The 26,520-nt window shown below is 44.7% G+C and overlaps 2 protein-coding genes across 2 annotated transcripts in view; one reads left to right on the top strand and one right to left on the bottom strand.

Moving 5' to 3' along the window:
* T265_00359 (hypothetical protein) overlaps positions 1-15,763 on the top strand; it is a gene marked incomplete at both ends in the record, with an annotated part of 77,445 nt that extends 61,682 nt beyond the window's left edge. The window contains 4 exons of the mRNA XM_009164104.1: positions 3,364-3,700; positions 5,987-6,317; positions 11,685-11,992; positions 14,950-15,763. Coding sequence (XP_009162368.1) covers positions 3,364-3,700; positions 5,987-6,317; positions 11,685-11,992; positions 14,950-15,117 — 1,144 coding nt within the window. The remainder of the gene's footprint in view (positions 1-3,363; positions 3,701-5,986; positions 6,318-11,684; positions 11,993-14,949) is intronic.
* T265_00360 (hypothetical protein) overlaps positions 14,253-26,520 on the bottom strand; it is a gene marked incomplete at both ends in the record, with an annotated part of 17,014 nt that continues 4,746 nt past the window's right edge. The window contains 5 exons of the mRNA XM_009164105.1: positions 14,253-15,664; positions 16,642-16,777; positions 17,564-17,634; positions 21,583-21,645; positions 21,684-21,748. Coding sequence (XP_009162369.1) covers positions 15,629-15,664; positions 16,642-16,777; positions 17,564-17,634; positions 21,583-21,645; positions 21,684-21,748 — 371 coding nt within the window. The remainder of the gene's footprint in view (positions 15,665-16,641; positions 16,778-17,563; positions 17,635-21,582; positions 21,646-21,683; positions 21,749-26,520) is intronic.

Genomic DNA, 26,520 nt, shown 5'->3' with positions numbered 1-26,520 from the left:
GACAGTTTCAGGTCAGCTGGACATGAATTTCTCTTTCCCATGTCAGTACCGTTCCTCCTATTTCATCCATCAAGTCAAGGTCTTTCTCGCCACAGCAATATCCTTAGATAGTTTATCAGTCCCCGAACTATCTCACTTCCTAATAAAGTAACATACCTCCATCCTCTGTTTTATTTTGGCGAGAATTTTTGTTTGCGTATTTCTTCAGGAAAGATGTCCGATTGTTATAGGTCCTTTTCCGTAACCCTACTTCCAAAGAAAGGCACCAATGGGTTCCATATCTCTATACCTAATTAAATCTTTTGATTTGATCCTATTGGGATGAATGGTGAATATTTTGGGATTTCGAAACTATTCCCCAATTCGCTCATTGGCACGCTCACTCGTCGTTTGATGGTATGGTCCAAGTATAGAGCTGTTGTGTCTGAGCTTGGTAGCAATAGTGGCGTGGTGAGATGTTGGTTTGTGGACAACGCAAGCGCCTCTGTTACCCTCGACAGAAAGACACCACCCGGTTTATTCCTAATGGGCTATTTCCGTGGCCGTAGGCAATTCATGGCCTGTATGCCCTCTTAGCACTGGCTTACCTCACGGTGCCGTTTTTCCACCATTCTCTGTAGTTAGTCGTAAGTACGTTTTTGTGTACCGGAGTGTCTGGACGTTTCTTTAAGTCTTTCCTCCGACAACCTTTATTGCACTCAGCAGTTCCCTTCAAATAGTCACATTCGATAACTAGACCGTCCCCTAATCTGTCGGTGAAGTAGTTGCGTGTCATTAAACTCATATTCTTTCTTGAGGAGGCTTTCAAGTTGGCTTTGTTTTCCAACTTTAGAATTTAGCTCTCAGAAACTTACGGCAGATTTTCTCACATTCCACTTTAACTCCACCATGTCCTATTACATCGATTCTAGCCTTGCGGTACTTACGTACGACACCAGTTAGTGAAATTTATGTTTTCCCAAGCGTCCCGTGCTGTTTGGGTCGTTGCACTTGAGCGTAAACGTTCAGAAAGGACGCCAGGAAACCTTATGCACTTATCTGGCTTCTTGTCCTCCAAAAAAAAACAGAAATAATGTATTTGCTTGAATATTCCCATGGTTTGAGAAACAACACAGTGACGAACATTAATGTTTTCGGGATCTCGTCATCAGGTCAGTACATGTCTACTGGTTAAAATAAGAGCGAAAAATGAAATGCGCTACGAAGATTGGTTAGTGAAATGCGAAAACGTGGAGACACGAACGATTGATTGTCTGCGCCTCCCCCCATTTCGCATCTAGTTGGTTCCCGAAGAAAAGCCTGTTGCACCCATATTTGGACAGGACCACCTTGTCAGCTTCCGTAAAAGAGTGATGGTGTTGTGAGCCCGGTGTCGTTCTCCACTTGTTCAGTGTGAATATTCAGAGAGGCGTCAGTTGTTTTACAATGGTATGCGGTTCCGGCTTTTTAACTGATTACTAATCGATTTTATTTACAAAGGTGTGTATTACACCAGGTACTCCAGTCTCAGAACTATTTGACTTGGAGGCATGCTTTCCTGCTTCTATTTAGACTTGTTTTGATCAGTATTTCTTTTGTGTTTACCGGCGAAGTGAAGATGTCTGTTCGTTTTTGCGTGACGTATTTTTTACGTGGCCTCCACATGACTGGAGATGATGATGATGATGATTGATGATGGAGTCTCAGTGTTTGTGTACATTTTCAATGTCTGCACTACTCACGAGCGCGCTCCTCTTGTTTCCTCCGATTATTTTGCTTCCGGAAGTATACAGTATACAACATCTTAGGGTTACTGTACGGAAAGCTCACATGCACCAAGTGACGCCACGCTTCCTAAAGACATAGTTTGTACGGCATCTTTGTGTATCCTTTCATCATAATTATTTTTCGGCATTTTGTCAGCACTTGACTAAATGTCTCAACTTTACTTTGAATTATGTTTCTCTCTTGAGACCTGACAGCTTCTATTCTTCACTAACTGAGCAGCTTAGGAGGTAAAGGGAGTAAGCTCACAAAAGAGAAGGCTGTACGGAGATTAGAATGCTTACTTGGGTAACCACAGTGGAAGTCTACCCACTTACTAAGATTTATGTCAACACGGCCGATGGCCGTACAACTATCGTGAGATTCGGCAAGCACTGAGACAAGTGTGCGGTGAACAGCCGAAGCTGCGTTCTTCCAACCTTGAACTATACCAACTCGGTAGCGAATTTATAGGCCTATCAACTCTTGGATAGCACGGCATGATACTGTTGCAATCAGATGAATACTGTGTTCTCCGTAATCTGTCACCCTTGTTGTGTAGAGCGTGTTTAGAGCCCCTCAGCGAACCAACATATGTCTTGTTTACTAGTTTTCTCATTGGAAAACGTCTCCGCTTTGGTGGGTGAAAACAAAGCGTACACCGGCAAAGTTGTTTTGTGGCGTGTTCTTGAATTAAGTACAAGGTACCCTGTTGAATCTATTGAACCCACTAGTTGCACCAATTCGCACATCATCATCCTCGTTCCATAGTAACAGATGTTGCATACCTAGCTCAGTCTGTCACTCCAGCGCCATTAGCAGCATTGACAGACGCCTACTGCTTCTGACTTTCACCGCCCCAGGAGGTGAGCAGAGCCTTGCCCAGTTAATGGAAGACTACTTTGCAAACCATACACACTTCACTCTTGTAGCTGCTCGCTCTTGTTTTCCTTTTCCAACTAACAACGACATCCCTCATGGTACTGTTTGTTCTCCGTTTTCCCCTCTCACGTAAGGGACATACCCATTTCTTACTTCCTCATCCGGTACAAATATGTCGATGGCATAGTGATCGGCTATGGTTGGCTTATTAGTGCTCTTAAGCCTTCCTTTCCATGTGTCTATCGTTCCCATGTCTTCTTCCCGAAAGACCTTGATAAAGTTTGATGCCTTCTTTTCGGGTTGTTGAATAAACCTTTGTAAACCAAGCAGAACCTCATCGAATGTTCTGACTGACTCCGCAGTAAGCAAGCACTTTGATGGTAATGTAAGCTGCATCCAATGGGTTCCTTCCGACATTATTTGATCCTCTTCATCAACCACTCGCTAAAAACCTCTACCACATACACTCGTTCCATTATTTGGTGTGCTTTGTAGTTACTCCTGCTGCTCTGCTGGTGTCGTCTTAGGATTGAGGTGTCGCTCTTACGATAAAGGGAATCTGTGGTCGGAAATCTGTCTTCATGAGTTTTGCGACTTTGTTACTCCTGATTGTGTAACCCTTCACACTGTTCCAGTTTCCTGTCATTTCTGTAGACAAAGTGGTGTCGTTTTCTTAGGCTAGATTTCGCCTTAAGAACGTGCTCGATCAATCCTTAATTATATTCTACCGTTTTTTAGACTCTCTCATATCCCCACTGAGTGGCGCGCTCCGAGGAAGCCAGACACTTACCTTGGAACACTTGCAGCGCCAGTCAAGCACGCCCAGACAATTGCATCTCAGTCGACCCCTGAACGAAAGCCAAAACCACCTCCCAGACCACCTCCTCCACAGGCACTGCAGTCCATCACAGTTGCCGAAGCAAGATCCCGAACAGTGTTATCTCAGCCTGACGAGTTTTCCCCACCCATATTGGAAAGTCCCATACTCCCCGTTTTTGTCCCACCATCTCACCACCGACCTGTACAAGATTTTCCTACGAGCATCTGTGACACCGCCCCTCCTCGGCCTCCACTGGTACGTCTACAAGACTATTGTAATGTAACGTATTCTAGACGTTCGCGAGGCTCGTCAAGTAGGCGCAGTCTCCTTCAATCTTATGTTTTACTTGAACCTAAATTGGACAGAATTTGACAAATACTCTCGTTTGCACTCAAATTTGACTCAACTAAATCCGGCTGAATCTGTCGTTTATGAATCTTCATTACATTCAATTCAAGCGCACCATCATAAACGAGACATTCAGCTAGATTCAGTCGAAGCTTCTGTCAAAAACCAGATTCGTATGCGAATGAGATTATTTATCGAATAACATATTCTTTTTGTTTAACGTCGAATTTTCTGAATCCTTTCACTGCGTTTGTATCATTACCACACGGTGGTCATTGGCCAATGATTTTTTTTCTACCAAAAAGTCCACCGGACTATGATTTCACACATCACCAGTCGTCCTTAGACATCAAGAAAATGTATCATTCGGAGAATGTTCTTTTTCTTCTCCGCTCGTACTCCCTTATCATTCATGCATGGCTGTCCGGACCACTACTTGATCCTGAGCAAATTCTTTTTTACACTTGAGTGGTGAATGTTTCCCGGTATAATTGAGGGCAGCCCGGGGATTGTGGAGCATACTTTTCTCCACGTCATCTGTAGGTTTATACTTCAAGGTCACAGACTGAATAGCGTCCTAATGCCTGTGGAGGTTCAACTCGGTCGCCAACCAGACTAATCCTGAAATCTCAAACCATTTGAGGCACCTTCAGTGCCCATATGTCAGTTTTTTTATTCTTTATCATCATCCATGGAGCTTCTCATCAACGTGCAGGGAGACTTTCCAATCCTTCGTCAACCACGTGGCTATGACGCAGTTGCATTGGTTTTTTATCGTTGGCTGCACGCGCGACACGTGCTTTTCTTATTTTCGCTCTTCTCCCTCCAGTAGGCCACACCCCGTTTGTTGTTCGTCCCGACTTTTGTATTCTCCGGGCAGGTTTCCTGCTACAACATCCTATTCCCTCTTGTGTTCAATTCACTTCTCTCCGCCAGGCCTATAAATGAAATGAAAGTTTAATCTGCATGCTGTTACCGCTTAGTTTGGCAGGTGTCTCGCGGTCGATTATGCCTTTCAGTGCAGTGAAGGCCTGAATTACTGTATGGGTGCAATGGCTCTTCCGCCCCAGTGCAGTGTAGAAAATAACTGTACACCTAAAAAACAAGTTCCAGATCTATTGCGAAAAACCGGAGCGTTAAAATCAGACTAGCTGTTGTCGAACTTGTATCGGAAAAGTCACAATTGGCCATTATCCGTGGAAATTGTTTCTACGGTCTTCCAGTAGGTATTTCGATTTCTGGATTCCTTCCACTCGTAGGAGACATATTCGAGACACGGCATCGCATTCACTCCCGGAAATGACGCTACAGTGTCGTTGTATAGCTGCAAGTTTATACTGTTTGCATTGCCACTGCAATCGTATATATGCGGTCCAGTCTACTCATTTTGCAGCGTGATATGAAGATCTGTTTGCTGCTGTGTCGTTTGACTTTTGGTAAGCTGATGTTTTTTGGTGTCACTGAGGAAGAGTAACCATCGAGTCTATGCCTCTCTGGAAGCCATGACTCAACTTACCGGAGACACTTCAGTTGAGTGCGAATCTTCGATTACCTAGCCGGTAAGACTCGTATTTCGTTACGAATTCCCATTCCAACGAATCGATGCAAAAGATCCACCCATATTGCTGGTTGAGGTCAGTTTAGTTTGCACTTTTTTGAAACCACCAGTTAGATGGGGATTGGCTCTTTGTATAGAGGGGGTGTCACCCACGCCTCCAAATCAACCCCCTAAAAGCGGTAACGTTCACACTCGGCATTCGAACGATCTTAACTGGGGCCTGTACGATGAACCCTGGCACGATTTAGCAGAACGAGGTTATGGGATTTGACTTTTTGGTATAGCCAATATCGGATTTTTTTTGTGACTGATAAAGTGCACGTCATTGCATTGGGTGATTAGCCTAACCGAANATGAACCCTGCACGATTTAGCAGAACGAGGTTATGGGATTTGACTTTTTGGTATAGCCAATATCGGATTTTTTTTGTGACTGATAAAGTGCACGTCATTGCATTGGGTGATTAGCCTAACCGAAAGCGTGCGCGTTTGACTTCGTTTCCTAGTGCACAGTGAGCAATATAACAGCATGACAAATCTATTCGTAACAAGTGTCCTTTGGCGCGTCACCCACGCTTTTTAGGAAGCGATCACCCGGTATAATTCGACCGATCCGCATTATTATTTTGTCTCCAGGACACAGTCGCATCCGAGGCTATCGCCCTCAATCTTCCCACTACCCGGGCTTTCAATTCATTGAGTGGTTCCACGAGAAGTGGAACGCACTACACTGATTGTGCACCTCCACCGATCCCCCCGCGAAATCCTTCAATTCGCCCTGGTTCACGATTGTTCGCACCCTCTCCTGCTGGCACAATCCGACTGACTCCTGCCGGTAACCTCCTTCACCGTCGTTTGGCCAGTAGACATAGAAGGACAACAGAAACTCGCTCCTCTCTTGATCGGGTTTCTTCACCGCCGTTGACGGAGAGGGAACTGGAGACGAAGCCAACTCAGACGTTTCCGAGTGAGTGTGCTATTCGAATCAGATTGCATTTCACACGATTCTTTGCTCACACATCTGTCAGAGGATTGTAACTGTTGTTTTGATTTGGCGCACCAAACGACCTAGTGCGATTCACCTCTGTGGAAGCCCCAAAAACATTTCGTACCACATTTCACCTACGAGACCTAGTTGTGAGCAGCATGCAGAAGTAATTTTGTCAACTTTGCCTGTTTTGTTTTTGTTTCACAAAATTACACCGCGTGGACGATAGTAGTAGGTAGGAGTGATAAGAACTTCCTCAATATAAAATGGATGTCAGTCGAATTTGACAGCCTTACTTTACTTGGTCCAGTGGATGTGGCAAAGGCTACAAATGGTCCGACATGCACCAGTGTTCGCCTCCAATTTGCCTCGTTTCTCTACTTCCATCCTTAATCGATAAATGGGCACGAGTAGAATCAGTGCACGATGATCATTGCTGTTTTTTTCAGGACCTCAAGTTACTAAAAAACAAGTGACGCATGAATAAAACTATTAATTTAACATAATAATTTACCACGTGATGCGAAAACCATCGTGGTGTCAAAGGTACTCTGTGGTATCGCTTTGCTCGCGTTGATCGATTATCAACAGAGACAGGTTCGTGTGAATCAAGCTGTGTTTCGCCTTGGTCGAGGATGCATCGATCGTACCTATACCGTAAGACAGGTTCTTAAACAGCACCACTCTTTCAGACGTCCAACGTTAGCCATTTTTCTAGATCTGACTCTATCGACCGTCGGAAACTTTGACGCCGTTTGGCTATTAAGCATGTACCTTCCAGATTTATATCCCTTATCGGGGCACTATGTGCGAGTTTGTTTTGGGCAGGTATGAGTATATGGTAAGCTTTTCACTGAATCCACTACGCCCAGTGGTGTAAGACCAGGCCGCCCTCTCCTGCCTTTCCTCTTCAACTTTGTTATTAATATACTGCTTGGAATTTCTTTGCCTGCCTCTGAAACCTCGGAAATCGAAACGCTCCCGGGACGTTCCATAACAGACTTTGAATATGCAGACGATATTGCTATCCTTGGTTCAGCTCCTTCCCAAATGCAAACGATTTTAAATAACCTAAATAACTCTGCCGCACGGTTTGGCATGCATTTCACACCTGCAAAGTGTAAAGTGCTGCTACAAGACTGGGTGGGATCAAACCCACACCTCATGCTTGCAGGTGGCCAATCGACGTGGTAGATAAATTTGTTTACCTGGTGGGCTAGCTGGAGATGTGATCACTTCTCGAATCGGTAAGGCCAGGGAAGCTTTTTACAACCTCTGACACCTATGGTGCCCATGTGGCGTCAGTTTATCTGTCAAGTATAGAGTTTAAACTGCGCCAGTGTGATCCATTCTGCTTTATGGATCAAATACGTGGTCTCTATGCGCAGGAGACATACTAAAGGTGTCAGTGCTTGATCGTCGGTGTCTCCGAAGGAATTGTCAGGTCTGGTGGAAATATGGGATTAATAATTCAGATACACGCCAGATGGTTTTAGAAATAAGGAACTCTCCCGCGACAGATGGGTTATTCACGCTTCATAGGTTACGCTGATTAGGACATACCAGAATACCGTATACTTCGTAGAGCTTTTTCGCACTAGCTCTATGCTTAGTAGAAGTGCACGAACTGGGAATGAAGTATGAAAACACTAACCAGTAAACTTTGTAGATCGACAACTGCCGCCCCCCTGGATGGGGACCCCAGGACTCAGTTCACTAATGGCAAAAATGGCCCAATCACGCAGTCACTGGGGCCCGTGCATCAAAGCTATCCCCTTAAATGCGTAGTTACCCAGTTCCCGAACTGGCTGAATGTGCCATGTTTAACTGTATGTCCCACACTCTCCCACTTTTCAATCATCTGTAGCAGCGTCCCCTTGGTACATGGTTTGTAGCTGATAAACTTAACGGAACTGAACTTACCATGGAATTGATATGGCAGTTAGGATGACTTACCACCCGTGAACCTTTCATATATGATAAAGTTGATAGTGCTCCAGTCACTTTACGGGTTCCGTTGGTTGTTTTCAGTTATCGCCTACCTACGTTCGAGGGTGATAAAATCGCCACTGTATGGTTATATTTTCTGTTTCCAGTCCGCTGCTTTTCGTCACTATCAAAAGTGCACACCGCGGCAAAAAGTAAATGAAATTCTAATTTGGCTCACAAACACCAGAGTAGTCACTATCGAAATGTGTCACCTGATGAGTCGTTGACCCGCCGGACGTCACAGCCAATGGTAAAGCAATAAGGGACCGGGACTCACAGTGCATTCCGTAAGGTCTGTAAACAGGCGTTGGTATTACGCGGAATTCCAGTGGTTGCTGATCACGTAGCCTTGGATACTTTAACGAGTCGTTGACGAATAGTTGACGAAACATCATCAATGCGGGCTTCATCTGCATCCAATGGCCACGCTTAGCCGACTGATTAACAGTCACCCGCTCAACAGCCGATAAACCCATTGTCCTAGGTGTCCATTGGGATGCACTTTCCATGATTGCCTCCATACCCTTGATGATTTTTGTTTGTCGTTCACAAGACCAACGTTTAAGCGAAACCAACCACAGTTCTCCGAGAGGAAACTTACTTCCAGACACACGGTTCCGTATCATTTACTTTGTGAAACAACTCTTAACTTTCAACAAACGCCACTCTGATGGTCTTTCTAATGCAAACTTCAATCACAACAAGCACCCAAGGATGACCGATTTTAGCATATTGTGCAAAAAATTACAAATCTGATTGACGCATTCCCGATAAGCTGGATCCATAGGTTGTTTTCCTCTGTATCGCACGTCATTACCTTACCTTACCAAGTGCAAGTCCACTGTTGCATACTAAACTTGTGTGGTAACCACCATCAAACATACGTGTGACAGTCCTGTCGAGTTTTCGGGGTTCAGAAGATTGACTCCACGTGCGGTCAGTGTTTGACGACATTTCATTAAGGTTATGCATACCATATAAGAATATACCGATTTGCCGAATCAACCCGCAATACAGTATTGAATGCTTAACAAAAAGATATTTTTCATAACTCATCTGTGGTCATCGGTGATCATTGTAGAGCTAATTTTATTCTTCAAATAAAAATATTTTCTCTAGCATCTAGGTGCCTGCATAATACAATTCACTTCACTGCGTTGTCGCATGCCTTAGAATTGGTATTGTTGAACAGGCGATGGCTGCGTTACTTCCACGATATCGGGTAGATCGATGTCATTTGACAGCATGCGAACCATGGAGCTGTGCTGCAATAGCATCTCACGCTGCTTACACTGATGAACAACCCAGCGATCCAATCTTACATGGAAGTCATACCGTGCAACAACTATCAAATTTACTAATCAATCTCGCTTATCTGAAGACATTGACGGCTGATGTTATAACACCCTTTCGGTGCGTCGCTGCTATGCTACCCAAACGAAGCACGATGGCTAAGATACTACCAAGTTACCCTAGCCTAGATAGGAATAAACGGGATGCCGAGGTTGGGTCCGAACCACGGACCTTCAGGTCCGTAAGTTCGCCTACTTACCACCAAATAATCTCGAGCTGTTACGGTGATGAAACTTTGAACAGTTATGACCGACTTTCTAAAAATGACAGTGAATTGAAATATGGGGCTCGGCATCGTTTGGTACGCACTTGTGGAGCTGTGAGTAAAGTTGCCAGGAAGTACCTCTCTGACCCCCGATCCTTACCGTGACGAAGCGGAATGTTCATTTGAATAACTTCCAACCCACGAAGAACGATGCCCCGGTGTCTACGTGGGTACTGGGAGTTCAGCAACAATAGGGAGACGGAATTGGGTTACTTTAGACTACTCAGTAAAGTCGACTTATGTTTAATGTTCCGTTTGTTCAAGTGGCTAATAACGTAGTACAGACTTGTATCGACTCACTCACGGGAAAAGCAGTGCAATCCGAGGGCTGCAGTACCTGTTCGGACTGAGTGACAATACCTTTTTCATTCCCGAATGAACGTTCCTTACTCGAACAAATGGCACATGAGTTGGACCACATTACTTATGTCGTTACTACACCTTGCTTGTGTTCGGTAACACTATGATTGCGCTTTGCGTTGCAAGCACGCTCATAGGTCCTGTCTCAAAAAAGGCTCCAAGAAGAACGCCCACACATTCAAACGGCCTGGAAACAGACGCATCACCATATCGGTGATTTCTGTGGCGTAACATTTGAATGAGGGGAGGATATCATGCTACGACATCAAGGTCTTTCAGTGCAGTAAACTAACGTCTACTAAGTTACATGCTTTTGCCGTGTGCGCGCGTGTGAAACGCACCTCTCGTGATTGTATAACTGTTGGGCGATGTGTTCCTTGTTCAGGCAGGTAGCCGATCGAGTTTATTTTATCCTCATGGGTGAGTTTCTACTTGACTTGTGCAGCTGCATTATGCTGTCTTGCCTACATCACCTTGTCTTGATGTAACTGAGTTTCCACTCTAAGGACTAGACTCACCAATATTTCTCCCTACGGTCAGCCGGAAAACGGTTCGTGCTCCTAGTTAGAACCAATTCAATCTCTGTTTTGGGTGATCTTTGGGTGAACTGTATTGCTCGTGATAATCTTCATCCAAGCTTGGGATTACGTGCTGTCATGTGGAAAACAAGCAACCACTCCAATCCGGAGGTTTAGCTAAATTCGAATTGTTCAGTTCCACCTCCACAAGAACCAGACTTTCTTTACTAGATCGTGCAATGTATTCCGGTTGGAAGCGAATTCGGTAAGCTGAGGTTCTATGGTTTCCTTAGTACCCTCTTAGACTTTCCATTTCAGCCATGTTGCTGTTATTGGTGGTAAACGCATGAGTCTGATTTCTTGAACATCTATATAGCTCGATTACGTTATCGTACCCATGCAGGCGTTAAAATACAGATTGTAACGTGTGCGTCACTCAGTTGAACGGTCAAAAGATAAGAAGCAGTCCCTGGCTTTTCGTGACAATGCATTCATCCTCCTTCTTGTCCTTTGTTGATTACACCGACAGAATGCCAGCAGGACATGACCAGCACACTATGGGAAGCCCAGTTTAATTTCCTTTTGAGTGCAGTTCACATACCCTATGTAGATCCCATAACCGATTGCCGAAGCATGGCATGCATTAGAACCCGATGATTCCCCCAAATCAGTCTACTCTTGGACGATCAGTTCTGTAAGGTTGTCACTCATCATCCTTTTATAGGTTCCTGATCACATTTCCTCGTGCATGTTGCGCACGTTGTTGCCCTCCCTCTATCCCGTTGCCGCGTGCTTAGTCTGCACTAGTCCTTTCCCCGTCGACAACCTATTAAAGGTGTATTCTCTTGGTCTTCTTTTCAGCATCTGGTCGACGACCGAGTTACGAAAACGTACTGTTTGGCGATGTTAATTCCCCTACAACAACTATCCCACGGTCGCTCCACCTTCCAAGATCCCGATCAGAAACCATACATTTACCTCCAAACCCGAATCAATGTCAAGATATCAACAAGTTGAACCAATCTCCCTTTTCTAGTTTGCAACACCGTAGTCGTAGTACTGGTCAACTGGCAAACGGCGACTCCTATTCGTTGAACTCGCGGGATTCTGGGCATACAGACAGCTCGGCTGTTGAAAATGGTGTTTGGTTGAAGAGAAAATATGCCACGGTTGGTTTTTAGTCACAAACTGCTATCCCGGAATTTTTATATGATTTTCTACGCAAAACACAACCTACTCGTACTTAGTTCCTCTTGTTCTGAACCTTTACTGTAGGGTATGGTGGAACACGTATCAGGTCTTGCAGTATTCATTTCAAAAAAAAAGTTTCGAGAAATACACTCATTTGCAAATCAATTTGGTTTTCACGAGAGACTCAACTGAATCTATCGTTTATGACTGATTTGCAAATGAGTGTATTTCTCAAAAACAGTCCAATTTGGGTTCAAGTAGAACATAAGGTTGACGGAAACTCGAGGACTACACCTACCTGATGAGCCCCAAGAAGGGCGAAACCGGTCGTGGGCTGTCGAAGAGTTTTCAGCAACCTTGCAAGTAGTTTTCTTTATGAAAACTGTGGTTCCCTATGCTTCTCGCACTAGTAACACAAGCGCTGTCTTCTAACTTGGACAGGAATTATAGTATTAGCAAAAAGATATAATTAGTAGATCTTCAAGCTGTCATTTTCGAGAAACAAGGCGAGGAATAAATCGCAAATTTGTGTCACTTTCTGCGTGGGAGTATTATCAAGGCCGTTTGGAGTGTGAAACAAAAAAGGTTTGATTTAGAAGACAGAAGACTACCCAGTTTGATCGTAATCGGGAAGTCAATATCTTTCGAAGACAGCCACCTTCCTCTATAATCTGTACTAATGAACATCACTTCTCCCCTCGAGCTTTTTTCAGTGAAATAGGCGGGGACCACCGTGTGGACCATTTGCAGACTGCAGTAATCGTCTAGTGAAATAGAACATGCAAATTATCGTCACAACGGTTCCGCAATCTTATTTCACTCGACGAATCATTTTCCCACACACTAGGCATTCTTCCCATTCTTTCTTAACTCCATAGCACCTGCTACGTATCATGTTATATGGCGCTTGATTCGAATGGTGGAAATCGGATCATTGTGCCCTGTATTCGACGGTTGACGTATCATGTTATATGGCACTTGATTCGAATGGTGGAAATCGGATCATTGTGCCCTGTATTCGACGGTTGTACACCCGTATGCATGGGTGGAATTGTGTTTAATAGTATCATGTTCAGTTTCTTCAAGACAGCTTAACCTGGTTTCATTCAGTGGAACAGGTCTGGACGATGACGTAGTCCGTATCGCAGACATTTGAACACCACCTTCGTTACGCGTCAAAACAAGTCGGGAACTCCGCGTGTGCAGTCACAATTGCAGCGGATTCGCTTGAAAGATATTAAAGACCAGGATCATGAAGGAAGGTTGAGAACCAGAGGTGTCAAGTAGTCGGGTGAAAACCGCACCTTAGCTAACTGAGAATTGAAATGGGTTTGCTTAACTACGAATTTCAGAGCTGCATGTGATCTAACGTCTTGATCGTTTTTAGGGCGCTTGGTGTGCAAAATTTATACCTCTCACAGCCATCCATACGTAAATCTAAGTAGGAATTCCGTCGTTACCATTTAACACAACGGTTTTCAATAATGACAATCTCAAGCTTCGATCAGTCTCACTCAATAGCTTCGGCGATGTAAGTCTGGTTGCCCTGACCTTCGCACCACTCCAGGTATGATTTATGAGGAAATGACTTGGAACGATTACGAGATACTGTAAATTGTCACTCTACTAGTGAGAATACCGAAGCACACGATCACTGTTGTGCAGTGTGTCGGGCGCTTGTAGTTGCGGGTTACAACTCGCAATGAAAAGCAGTTTCATTTCAGTCAGCCGAACGTTTAACATCAAGAAAAAAGTGAACCTCACTTCGGTGTGACGGTTTGTGCACCTAAGCACCACTAAGCAACATTGGGGAGTGTACGTGTGGCACTCACGGAGCCTTTCATCCCAGTCTCCTAGTTCTCCAGGTTGGAACATAGTTCTCAAAAGTGTCTGCTACTCTTACAGTCCTGCGCCAACCAACACCGCGTTGAGGCTAGGCTTTTGAGCCAAAGCTTTTGTTTGACGCCTTCTTAGGTGGTATCCGAGCCTGATACAACCATGAACTGCACACTGACAGATTTTCTCATTCCACAGATCCGTTTCCCACCCGTTGTTGCTAGCTGTAATGTTCGCAGTTGACCTGGCCGCCACGATCATATACCTTAAAATCATTCTTGTACGGCAGTGAATCATCAGTGTTCTCATCTGGTGTTGCTGTGAATGATTTTGATGGTTCAGTTAGTGTGTGAAGTTAATGTAATCGGAGTTAAAGCTGTCTTGACTTGGTCGAAAACCAGAAACAAACTCATGTTCCAAACCATCAAATCAATCTCATCAAAATCTACGAAATGATGATTCCAGCCAGTGATGGCTATGTATACCATTCTGTTATTGAAAGGTCGGTTTTTTCAATTCCAGTTCAGCTTACTGAAAATCTGAAGTTCACGGTATCTTTTTCGATGTTTGATGTACCCCTGAAATCAGGCAGCAAACGATCATAGATACAACGCCACGCTAGTGAGGAAATCTATTCGCTCCATATAAATACCTTCTGCGGGCTGGTTGTAACAAAATTACCCATGAACTAGGCGTTCGAGGAACAAATTCAGAAGACCATTTCCATGAAAAATACGAAGAATATCTCCTCGCAGTATAACTTCATTTCCATTATCGCGAAACATCCAAAGCAATCCTCGTAATCGTTTTCTGGAACATATCGTATCTGCGATCAGAAGTTCATTTTTTATTCATTTAACCAATGTTTCTGGTGACAGTGCCATTAGAAAGTATCACCAACTTAACAATTCGGCAGAAATTTCAAATGCAATCTTTGGACGGACCTGAAGTCTTTTTCAGCACCCGGTAGTTTTTGCGTGAAAGCAAGGTAATAAAATCCGCTAAACGAATGTACTATCTCTAGCTGCTGCTGGGTTTTGCTAAACCAACAAGGTAAACGCTTTCCCCATTCACTAATAAATCTACTCCATCCTCTCAGTTTGCCGAACGTCGAAGGACAAATCGTGTACCCTACTACCGACTGCACCGAGCTCGGACAGTATCTGTACATCGAAGCACTGCTCACCTGACTTCGAACGCGAACAACCTCGGTGGGTCCCAAGGTGCCGCGCCAATCGCTTCGGAAGAATCAAACTCTATCGAGTAACCGACGAACGCATGTAACAGAAGAGAATGGATTCGTGTAAATAGTCCCCACTCAGACCCACCGGAAAGGTGATTATCTGTGATAGAATCCAGAGTTGTCATTTCCGAATATTTCGTGTATTATCTTGACAACTAACCTCGAAGCCTTCTTGAAGAGAAAGGCGGCGCACACGCATGCCAGATACAACTAACTTACTTATACTTCTCATTCAAACCGACTTGCTTTAAAAAAGATTTCAGTATCAATCCGGCTGTCCACATATATGCATACATGCTTCTTCCCCACTTACTCCTCCACATCTATTAGTTTTACATGAAACACTTACAATATCTTTTCGTGAGCGGGAACCAAAGAGACCTTCGATCAAATGCAAAAAATGCATTTCTGAAATGACTTGTGTTTTGCCATTGGTCTTTGAAATCAGAACCGGTACACGGAAGAGACTAAGAAAAATATATTCTTTCGAAACAACTTCCTAAGGAGATGATAAGCAACAGGACCGTCGGCAGTGTTAGGCTGGGCTGCTGACTTCTTTTCGAGCGGTGGCCTGAAACACAAAAGACAGCAGCAAAATTCGAATGTGAACACTTGATCAGGCTAATTGCTATGACAGCTCTACTGCTGCTAATAAGATGTACAATAAAATACCCCCGAGTGTGCAGAATAAGCAGTCTGTGGGTAAGGCAAGGGCTGCGATACAACCAGGCTCCCCTTTTCAAGTACCTTGAAGGAAAGTGTTTCAAATTTGCCAGTGAGTGGTTGACACCCCTAGCAGAGCTGTTTGGAATTTACCACTTCACAGGCGCATCGTGAGGACTCGTAACTGTAGTATCAACACAGGCGTACTTACACGTGTCATCAATAGGTAAAGGCGCAATGTAATGGGGGAGGGAGATCGTTCATAAGAAACTCCCAGTACAGTACGCAACGACACAGATATCAACGGTGTTGGCGATTGGTTTTCACTGGGGTTCGCTCCCATTTTATTCTCATCGTGAGCTACCTACCAGCGACATTTAGTCCCAAGGCTACACGATGCTCAAGTACCCCGGTCATCAATAGAATCTTCGTTAATTGGGTCACTTGAGAGAAATCGTTGGCGTCAACGAGAATGCGCAGCAAAGTAGTCATATATACCTTCAGAGGATCCCATCAATCTGTTGTCCCAAGGAACAGCAGAACACTTTCGGGCTGAAAGTTCACCAACGTCACTAGTGTTTTGATCTATAAGACAAAGGCACCAGTGAAGTGTGAGGTTTAGAGTCAATCGGGAGTAGGAGCCTGCTGGCTCCATTCCCGTCTCCCGCGGCTTTTCTTTTAGTTTGCGATATACTTTTGGGCTTCTATTTGAAGGTTTTCCGCTTCTTCCGGAAATACGTGTCGTTTGTTAAACACCACAAAACTTCAGTCGTGTATGAGGGTCACAATAAAGCAAGTGGTGTGAAAATCGTTTGTTCGCCAACATACTCCGGACAAAACAGTCCGTAAAACAATGAATATACAGAAATAATGAATGCTACATACCACCCGAAAGTTGTTCACACAGCGAATATACTCTTTTACGAGTTGGGAACACTGGAGAGGACGTCCGGGATTGCTTTTGTAACAATCTTCTACACGCTGTTCTGCGGCTGTACAGCACCCACCTGGTGTGGAACGCCTGGAAAATACAAATAAATATGGCGACTTTATGCTCGCAAAAGTAGTACTAGAACTCGAGGTATATACGAAGTGATTTGCGATTGTCAACTTCTCCTTTGGAAAAGTTGTCTAAAGTCTGTTCGTGAAGAGTATCCCGATCTGGTCAAACCTGTTAGTAGCACACTACAAAGTCAATCAAAAGATGACTGCCTTCACGTAACCATACCTAATATCCTCCAATTAGATTAGGTTCACCGACTATCGAATGCTTCACACAGCCGAACACTCAGAGATGACGAATCTTCCACGCGGTAGCATCAGTACTCATGTGTCACAAACATTCAGCTGCGGACAGTGATAATGCTCATCCCCACCGTGCTTTCCAAAAGGGACAAAATCATGCCTTTGGAAATTCTAATATGTGTTTGGATCCTGTTGCATCTGTGATAGAGATAGAATTGCAATAACTCTCCACGAAGAGCGCACAACAGCGGCCTTCATCAATCTACCTTGATGACCTCTTGGAATTACTACATCTAGAGGTCATTGATTCGCCAGCTTACAGATACAGAGAATCAGGAAAACACGTACGAGAGCGACGAGCACGCTAGCAACACAACAGTCATAAACAGACGCTGCTACATCAGTGGATCACCTGCATGTCAGATAAAACCGTTTCTCCGTTGGTCTTATTAACAAGTACATGTGAGATCAGTTGGGTGTTCTCGTGCAGCCGTAATGCTGAACAGGAGCCTGGGATAGCAGCAAAACTTTAGACAGTAGACCAGATAATCTATGTACTTACATATACTTATTTTCCAAGCGCTCCACTGTACGAGTGTACTCTTCGGCTGCTTGTTTGAACAGCTCCTCATTCTGCAACGTAGTAAGCGAAAATAAAAGTTACTAGTGAATGTTGAGTGGGTCAAAACACTTATCTGACTCACATACAACTGAGTATGAAAGCGAGGTCTCCACGCTAAAGGCCCATAACCAATGCAGATTAGCACCAGCAAAACGTACGTATGGATTATGGGCGGGGGGGGGGTCCTCAAATAGGCCCCTTTCCACACTTCCTGGGGACGAGAATAAAATTAGCGGGAGACGATGGTCATGAGAAAAAGTTAGGGCGGCTGTAACAGTTGTGTCGCGCGAGGAATTCTCTCTAGTTGGGACTCTTTCTTCACTTTGAATAGCCCTAACTCATCAATGCATCATGGTTAGTTCACTTCATTAACCAGTCGTAATACAGATCTAATTTTCCAAAAGCAATTGAATGCCGTGATGGCTATAACCACTGTACAACATGCACACGGTTTACAGCTGAAGATGAGTATGAGGATTTACACTCGCTACCTCATACAAAAGTTCGCCTTCAATACCGATTTATCGGCATGGAATCGCAGATAGGAACTTCTCACAACGAGAAGACTATGGATTGATCTTAGCGTCAGCACGTCCGCTCCTGTAGTAAATGACCCACTCAACGCTGCATTGACGATGTCACTTCGATTGGTGACGGAACATTTGGAACCCAACTGCCAAACTCGAAGAACAGATAAACAACCAATGGCTGGTTCGATTGACGATACCGAAACAGATGAACGTTTCAAACGGTCGATTTACATTTTGTTTACTGTCGACAACATCGATAACGGATTCTTCTAGGTGTACTCTTGATTCGGCTGGTTGGTTTCTTAGAATGTTCTGGAACTGATGAAACGGACACAAATCTGTAACCGCTGCCTTCCTCATTTAGTGTTCGTTGCTTATCGGGCCAGTCGTTGTTACTAAGAGGGGATTGGTCATGTTTGAACAATTTTGATGGCAAAAAACCCACGGCGAGCACTATATGCATAATCTGATTTCAATTCCATGGTGCCCAAGTTTGAGGATTATTCCTTCAAGAGAAATATTTTCGCAGTAGTACTTCCCCATAACGCCTAATTTGCCGACTCTGATTGAGAAAGACACTGTGCCTCCACAAAAACAGCGCCACTCTAAGTAGATTACAGCGTGCTGACCAGAAACACAACACAAAGTAGACAGGATCGACCACTTTAAATATTTTCTGGACAGTTCATGAACAAGACTCCAAGTGACCGTACTTCTCTATAATCCTGAAAAAATCTGGTCACTCAATAGCTTTTCACAGGGCAAGAATAGCGAAACATGTGTGCGGGTTCATCAGGCCAACGATCAGTTGGCGAACTCTCGTTGGTATCATGGAAATGTCCAGAAGTGCAAGGTCTCAATTAAACTTGGAGTCCGTAAATTTTGGCTGGTGTCTGGTAGCCCATGCAGAAGTCCAGAGCAACTGTGGAGCAGTTGGGCTTTTTAGGGGCGGACCGCGATCGGAGACAAAGTGAAACAAAATATTCAAAAAAATTCAGCAAATAGGGACCGTAACATTGGTAACAAATCTTGGAGTTTGTATGAAAACTTAGTGGATCTTTGTAGAGTGAACAATGACATGCACAAGTAACACGCATCGGTGTCCGTCGTCGCATGACAGGTAATCGACAAATTGTACGTAATTTGGATTTTAGGGTCGGCTAAGTATGGTCTTTCAGTTCCCGAACAGGCATGAAAATGGCGTACGTGATCCCATTGCTGAGCCCGGGAAATTTCAAATGAAGTCGCCCATGCCCGGGAGAATAAATTCCTGAATTATAAGATTATTTTCATTGCTGACAAAGCAAGCTTTGTTGTTAACAAAGTTGAAACTGCCGACGATCGTCTTTCGATTATGCAATACAATTCACCGCTTTTCGTACGGATGAGCGGAAATACAATGCTCCGGGAGACTTGCCATCGTACATGAGGCCGTTCGAAGAGTACAAATCCCGTCGTATTGACTGGATGTTCGGCTGCACGTGAACAAGTGGAGATTATCCTAATTTTGGATAACGATAAAACTTATTGTCCTCGAACGAGTCAGGCCAATCAACATTTTTCTCGTCAAAAACATCAAGCGTATTGCAGACGTTAGATGTATTCACATGCAGGATAATGATAAATACGAAGATAATCGTTTAGCTGTAACACCCTTTCGATGCCTAGTTGCCATGCCACCCGAAGGAAGGATACTGCCAAGTTGCCCAAGCCTAGACAGGGGAAGTCCGAATGCAGAGGTCGGGTTCGAACCACCGATCTTTCGGTCAGTAAGCCCGCTCTATAACCATTAGGAGATCTCGCCCCAATATGCAAGATAACCGTGAAGTATTCAAAAAAGTAACTAACCATACAAACTTGTCCACCGGTGTGTCCAAAATTGTTAAATCTGAACGCTCCACTTCGTGAAAAACTGGTTAAAGTTGACCCAAGGGAACCTATCTCTCAAGTAGGTCGTGCCATTACGATGCCAGGTATGATTTTGGACGGCTAGCGAACTCAATTAAGAACCGCTTTTTTCGCTCACTGACGGATGTGCTACTGTTGCTAAATTGCGTGGTGGCATCTCTGATTACATAGACATGCAGTATCATGATTAGGGTGCGTGACAAACATCTTATTCTCTAGGATATGGCAAGGAAAAATACATAATGGAGCTAAAAACCAAATATGATGTGGAGCTCGACAAAAGGCAGTCAGTCCGTTTTCACTCACTCGTCAAATCCCTTATAACCAAGTATGCATAATGTAATAAATTTCTTGGCCGTCTTTTAACGTTATTTTTGTCGTATGAGAGTATCATTAGATAAAACCGCACAACAGAACTTTTACCCATCATTAAGGAGTGCCTGTTATCTTACGGCAGACTGGGGGGGAGGCGGTTATGAAACTTCACGTAGATGGTAGACAGCTATCTTGTCCAACCACTTCTCAGCTAAATTTTGCTTATTTTGGGCATACAAGTGCAATACTTGTAAGAATCTACAGGTTCCTCCCTAAGTTTCTGAGAAAGTTCACCTCATTCACAACAAGGAGCACACATGGAAAACATGATTTTAGCCGTTCGTGACAGTGTGCTCTGTCGGAGAGCGGACTGTCGTACATAAAAATTGAACTACTACATATTCTTCAGAGATGGGTTCATCTCTTAGCAATATACTTACGCACACCTCGAAAAAGATTACGGTAGAAGGCAAGAAACTCAGAGATTATCACTAGGAGTTCGGCACGCTTAGTGAATGAGTACGCTACCATTCGACTCAAAATTATAGATACAAACCGCTACATTCATTTCCACTGTCCAACGAACCTTCCTGTAAAGACCCTGCCTAATATGACTATGCACGGCACTCACAGGCTTCAGGTCATTCGGTACTCTGGGATCAACCCCCTAGAACGACTTGACTAGGTTAGCTTTCTCGAGGTTGTGCAGGGGAGAGTACCGTATTCTTCGACTCAATGCAGAAAATACCGAGCGTGGTCCATTGAGCCCCACAAGCCTGTTTAACTTCTGGCCTGATTAGGCTGTATAAGCTATATACCTCGTACGCCAATCGGTCGATAGGCTTGCAGCGTCGTATCCGATCGTACAAATATTGGGGTGCTGGGAAACCGGAGTCACCGTGAACAGAAGGATGCGCTTGTAAAGCGTTTGCACACATCTAGTGATGGTACATTCATTTCATCAAAAAATAAGTGTTAAAAAGGTTTTACTTAAAAATCACAAGTCAGAATTTGAAGCGGATGGGTCACGCTGTATTTGCAAACTGCACCTGAGATGATAAAAGCATCTAACTTACTCTTTGTTCGACAAGCCGTAGTCTTGCATTATAATCATTTTCTAACTCGCGTTCGTATTTCAACTGGAAACTCAAATCTGAATCCGAGCTGCGGACAGGCTCTGTGAAGTTTGAGGGTGGTTAAACTGACCTTACCCGGAGGCTCTCCAGGTAGAGACGCCTTCTTTAGACGCTCCTGTGCGGCTGGACTGACCTGATAAGATCGACCATATTGGAGGTAGGGAGACTTACGATAATATCTTCCGGCAAAAAGATCACATCCCTAGTGTCATCCGATGAAAATACTCCACCCATATCTGAAACCGGTTAGGTGCATGAAACAATCAGCGGAAAACGTGTGACTTGTCAGAAGGCAAAGGAGACGGAAATTTTATTTGGTTGGGAAAATAAGCAACCGGTTGGAAACAGACAAGAAGATGCCGTGGATTACTGTTATCCAATGTTACGTAGTTAGGCAGCGATTAATTTGACGTTGAATCTGTGATCCACTGAAGGTAGCCGGGGTAGCCAGACTTAATTTCCGTCGCTATCACTTCGGGGCATTCGTATGGATGATTGGATTTCACGGTTTCGATCACCCTTTCCATCAAACTTGTCTGGGTCTTGATTAGGAGCAAAAGTTCAGAGTCTTTTTCGACTTTCCCGTTCCAGGTGTAGATGGACTGAATCGAAGGGATTATGTTGACACAGGCAGCCAACTTGGATGTCACTAAAAGTGACGCGATTTTGTTTGCTACAGTCTCGTTCGGACATGTCACATAGGCGATGGAATGCATGGATGAGACGGATTCCTTAAAAAGGTTGTGGTACAAACCTAAAATGCAGAGAACGAATAGGATGGACGTGCAATCCATTGTGTTCTGACACGCAGAAGATGCAAACAGAAGTGCGTCACTCCGGAGAAGTCACTGCTATTTTCCTGTGGGACGGAATATGTAACGTGGCTGCCGACGCAAGAAAGAAACAACAGACTTAAAATTGGTCTGAACCGTTCTTTTAATTCCATACTATCTAGTAAATAACGTTGGTCACATATATTGAAACCAGAGGAGATACTTGCATACAACCTGGAAAACAGATCAACCCAATATCTGCGTGTGATCTAAGGGCCAATGCAGTCAGTTAGGAAGCTCGGTAGGGGAGATAGCCAGCGCTATGGTCTAAGATTATAATAACGATGATGTTGTTTATGAGTCTTTCGACCCCATATTTTCGTGTTGACAAGTGCGCGTGAGATGCTTTTAGGATTTCGATGAAACGTCATAGTACGGGGTGGTATGCGAAATCAAGGCCTGAAAATAGGGAAAGTTGCGGGTTTCTATTGTTGAAAAAATGATGCCGCTATTTTAATGTAAACCTGTCGTCTATAATCTCATCCAACGACGGAATTGCTTGAATCAGCAATTGCATAGTAGTTGTTTGGCCAAATGCAGCAGGTACTTATGTAAATAACGCTACAGCTACAAAGCTGACTTCATCACAGATTCCACACGCATACCTGGTCCCACATGAAAATCAGTATTGTAGTCTGTGCACTCCAATCCGCAACCCAGGTGTTTTTTACTCACGTGCTCTGGACTCGAGTTGTTAAGTTAATTATTGAGAGTGCGCCATATTGGAATGTTGCGGATGCTATCTGTCAGGGTTGAAATGACGATTGAAGTCCGGGTTCGGGAGTGACCTGCAGTGTAGATATTTAGCAGTCATGGTGCAGATCCCACATAATTTCAGCGGTTGTTTGTTTCACCAGTCAAACCCATCTACAGGAATAGCTTACATCTACGACAACTACGACACAGTTAAGTAAACCAGAATAGTTCCATGTTAGACTCAAAAGATCTGATCCAGGTTGCAGTCTTCAATCTCCGTATTATTCTGTTAATTTCGACAACAGACACGTCTTGCAGAAAATGTTTTCACTTTCCGTCTGTGTATGCGTCTCCGAAGCACACATACAAGAGTCCACGTAGGTCCCGTTTAATTTTTCAAATATCTGGTGATATCTCGTGGTATCTGCCGCGTGAGATTTGTACTCAGTCCCTGGGATGAAAACGCTTTACTGAACGGTAAACGGTAGTCTTTTGTTGTACGGTTCAATTAAGAACAACGCGGATCGATGCGGTAAACGGTGTTTGTTTTGTCGTGTCTGCGTACGCCCTTGACAGGCTACAGCCTCGAAGCAGAGAAAAATGGATTTTATCGAGATCCATCTCGACTACTTCGGTCAGCGAGTACAAATATTGTTTTCCGGGCGAGTGATATGTACGAGAAGTAAGACGGTTAAGTCTAGAAGAAACGGAATTGGGTGGTACGTGCATGGTGGATGCTGACCACACACACAATGGGAAGCAACTGCTTCAATTGTATGCTGTTTCTGATTAGCACGAAATTTCAGCACAAGTACTCAATTATTTGCAGGTCACCAACCGCAAAACAGTCACGGACTCAACTGGATAAGGTGGCTGTCGGTAACCGATGGAGAACCTGGTTAAAAACTTATCGTTCCTGGTGGGGTACGCAACTCAATTCCGACCATGCCATAGTAGGGGCTGTTTAGAGGCAAAATCGTGGTGATCTACGGTAGGAGTAGGAACGCAGCAAGATGTTTCCCCTGGCGACCAAACATCCAGATTTATGGAAGAAGCTACGCTGTCTTCCCAGAAGGGTGGATCGGAACAGATCGGCCCTATAAACCACGAAATCCGACCAGCCGCGATCACCGGTGCACCACTCAGTACGATTAAAATGCCTTAAACCAGAGCCCAGTGCTGTTCAGAAGGTATCTGTTGTGAGCAGCTGCATGAGCGGTCAGAAAAATATGTCACACTCGATAGCCCCCCCAGGGGGTCAGGCCAGCCTTCTGCAGTAAAATAGGTCCGATTAATGGCTCATGGAAGAGTCCCTCATTAGAATTCTAACAACCGCTGAATGGCGGCCCAGGCCTTTGAATCAAAGGTTCAAGGTGGGGTACAGGGCTCGAGATAGCTCAGTAGTGAAGGTACGAACTTACAGACCGAAAGGTTTGTGGTTCGAACCAAATCGTGACAGCTAGGGTGTTACAGAAGAACGATAAATTCGTTACTTCACTTGGGTGGACTAGACCAACGGGCCCTCTTCTTCGGCCTGGGCGTCCCAAAAGTATCATTCATTCTCGCAGCTCTTCGTCCATCAGCCCTCATTCACCCACACACGCACCGGACGTGCACAGCGATCAACTCATCCTTCAGCCCCATCATCATTGATCCATGTGTAGACTATCGCTCAGTAAAATAAACCAAAATAATCGCTTACTTCAGAGACCTGATCCAAAGTACGACGTTCGTTTGCCGTACTCTGTCACACTGAGCAACAGACATCCCACCCCGTCAATGCACGTTGTATCCAAAACAAGCATACATGACCCCAATTCAGTCATGCACCTCAAACCGCTTAAGACGAGCTCAAATGTCCCACATTTCAATCTTCGGGTATCCGGTTATCCTGGCGCAATGGTTCGTAGTATCTTCGGTGTGGGGCGAGATGGCCCAAGTGGTAAGAGTACAAATTTACTAACCAGAAGGTCCGTGGTTCAAAGTATCTTCGGTGCGAGATGGCCCAAGTGGTAAGAGTACAAATTTACTAACCAGAAGGTCCGTGGTTCAAACCCGACCTCTGCATCTCAACTCAACTTGGCTATGCTTGGGCAACCTGGCAGTATCCCAGCCCTCGCGCTTCTTTCGAGTGGCGTGGCAGCTAGGCACCGGAAGGGTGTTACAGCAAGATTGGATATAAGCGTCTTGAAGGGTGATTTGAACACCTAAGCCCGGCAATATAGTCCAGAAGGAGCAGTGTGGTTGGCACATTGTTCACCAGGGTCTCGCCACCTTCTTTGAAGAGTGTAGAGTGCAGGCCATCCGGACCAGAATTATAATCTCACGCTGGATTTCGGTTGCTGATGGCGAGTTGGTGTCAGTGTTGCATTCCGGCTCACTTGGTTCTTCCAGCAGTTGTGTTGAAGGAGACCAGCTGAACTGTTCACCCCACCGCTCAATGATTGAGGGGGTGAATTGCTGTTCCGTCTGTTTCGCATATTGTCTCACTGATACCTGCCTTCTTTTGGCCTGTCGATCGGATCAGTTAAAACATGGCGCGGCTGTTGCCTACAGCGAAAGCCTTCACCACCCCCTGGAACTTCGAAATCAAACGTTGTTATTCTTCAAACCAGTGATTACTCGGTGTTTGATGGATCTGCGTGCGTCATCACAGTCGCTAGCTACTGGTATGGCCTCTCTGTCAGCAATAAAACCTGCTAATCTCGAGGACATCCGACTATTGCCTTCAATGCATGGCTCCTTTCCCAATCGCTCTACTTGAAAGCCCACAGACAGTGCTGTATCCACACACCTCAGCTCTCGCCTCCAATGCGCAGCTATCTAACCCATTTTCCCACATCACCATCGACAGCATGACGTCAACGTTCAACACCGATGCTTCACTGCCGTACAACCATGACTTATTTGAAAGCCTTATTGTAAAGAAAAGGATAAAGGTGGATGGGGGAGGGACCTAGTGCTGGCTTAACACAATCATTCCGAGGTGCCTACACCTCCAGACATTCATTCAGGCAATCTGGATAGAAACTCACAACAAGAACGCTACTGACATCGGTTGGCAGTCATATCTTGTAGTGTCTCCAACCAGCCACAGTGAGGATCACGCGGTCCCCATCCTGGAAGGCGAGTAGCACCGACAGCACCCAAGCGTCCTTCATACTCCTCCGCCAAGTCAAGGGTTGGCCACCTCTCTGTTTACGCCACTCCGAATTGGGCATGGAAAACAGCACTCTCTTCGGCAAATGATAGTTCGGCATACGTACCACATGTCCCAACCAACGCAGCTTCTGGTCCCGGACACATTCTTCAACGGAAGTACCCGTTACACAACCGAAAACACGCTTTCTAACTGCCTCGTTACGGATTCGCCGACACCAACCCACGCGAGCTATGGTTCTGAGACAACGATTGGCGAACACCTGAAGACGTCTCAGGTCCGCTGATCGAATAGGCCAAGTCTCACAGCCATACAACAA

This window comes from Opisthorchis viverrini (genome assembly GCF_000715545.1).
Source record: "Opisthorchis viverrini unplaced genomic scaffold opera_v5_3, whole genome shotgun sequence".
In the NCBI taxonomy this organism is placed as follows: Eukaryota; Metazoa; Platyhelminthes; class Trematoda; order Opisthorchiida; family Opisthorchiidae; genus Opisthorchis; species Opisthorchis viverrini.
The sequence above is the reverse complement of the archived record's forward strand: the minus strand, read 5'-3'. Positions and strand labels throughout refer to the sequence as shown.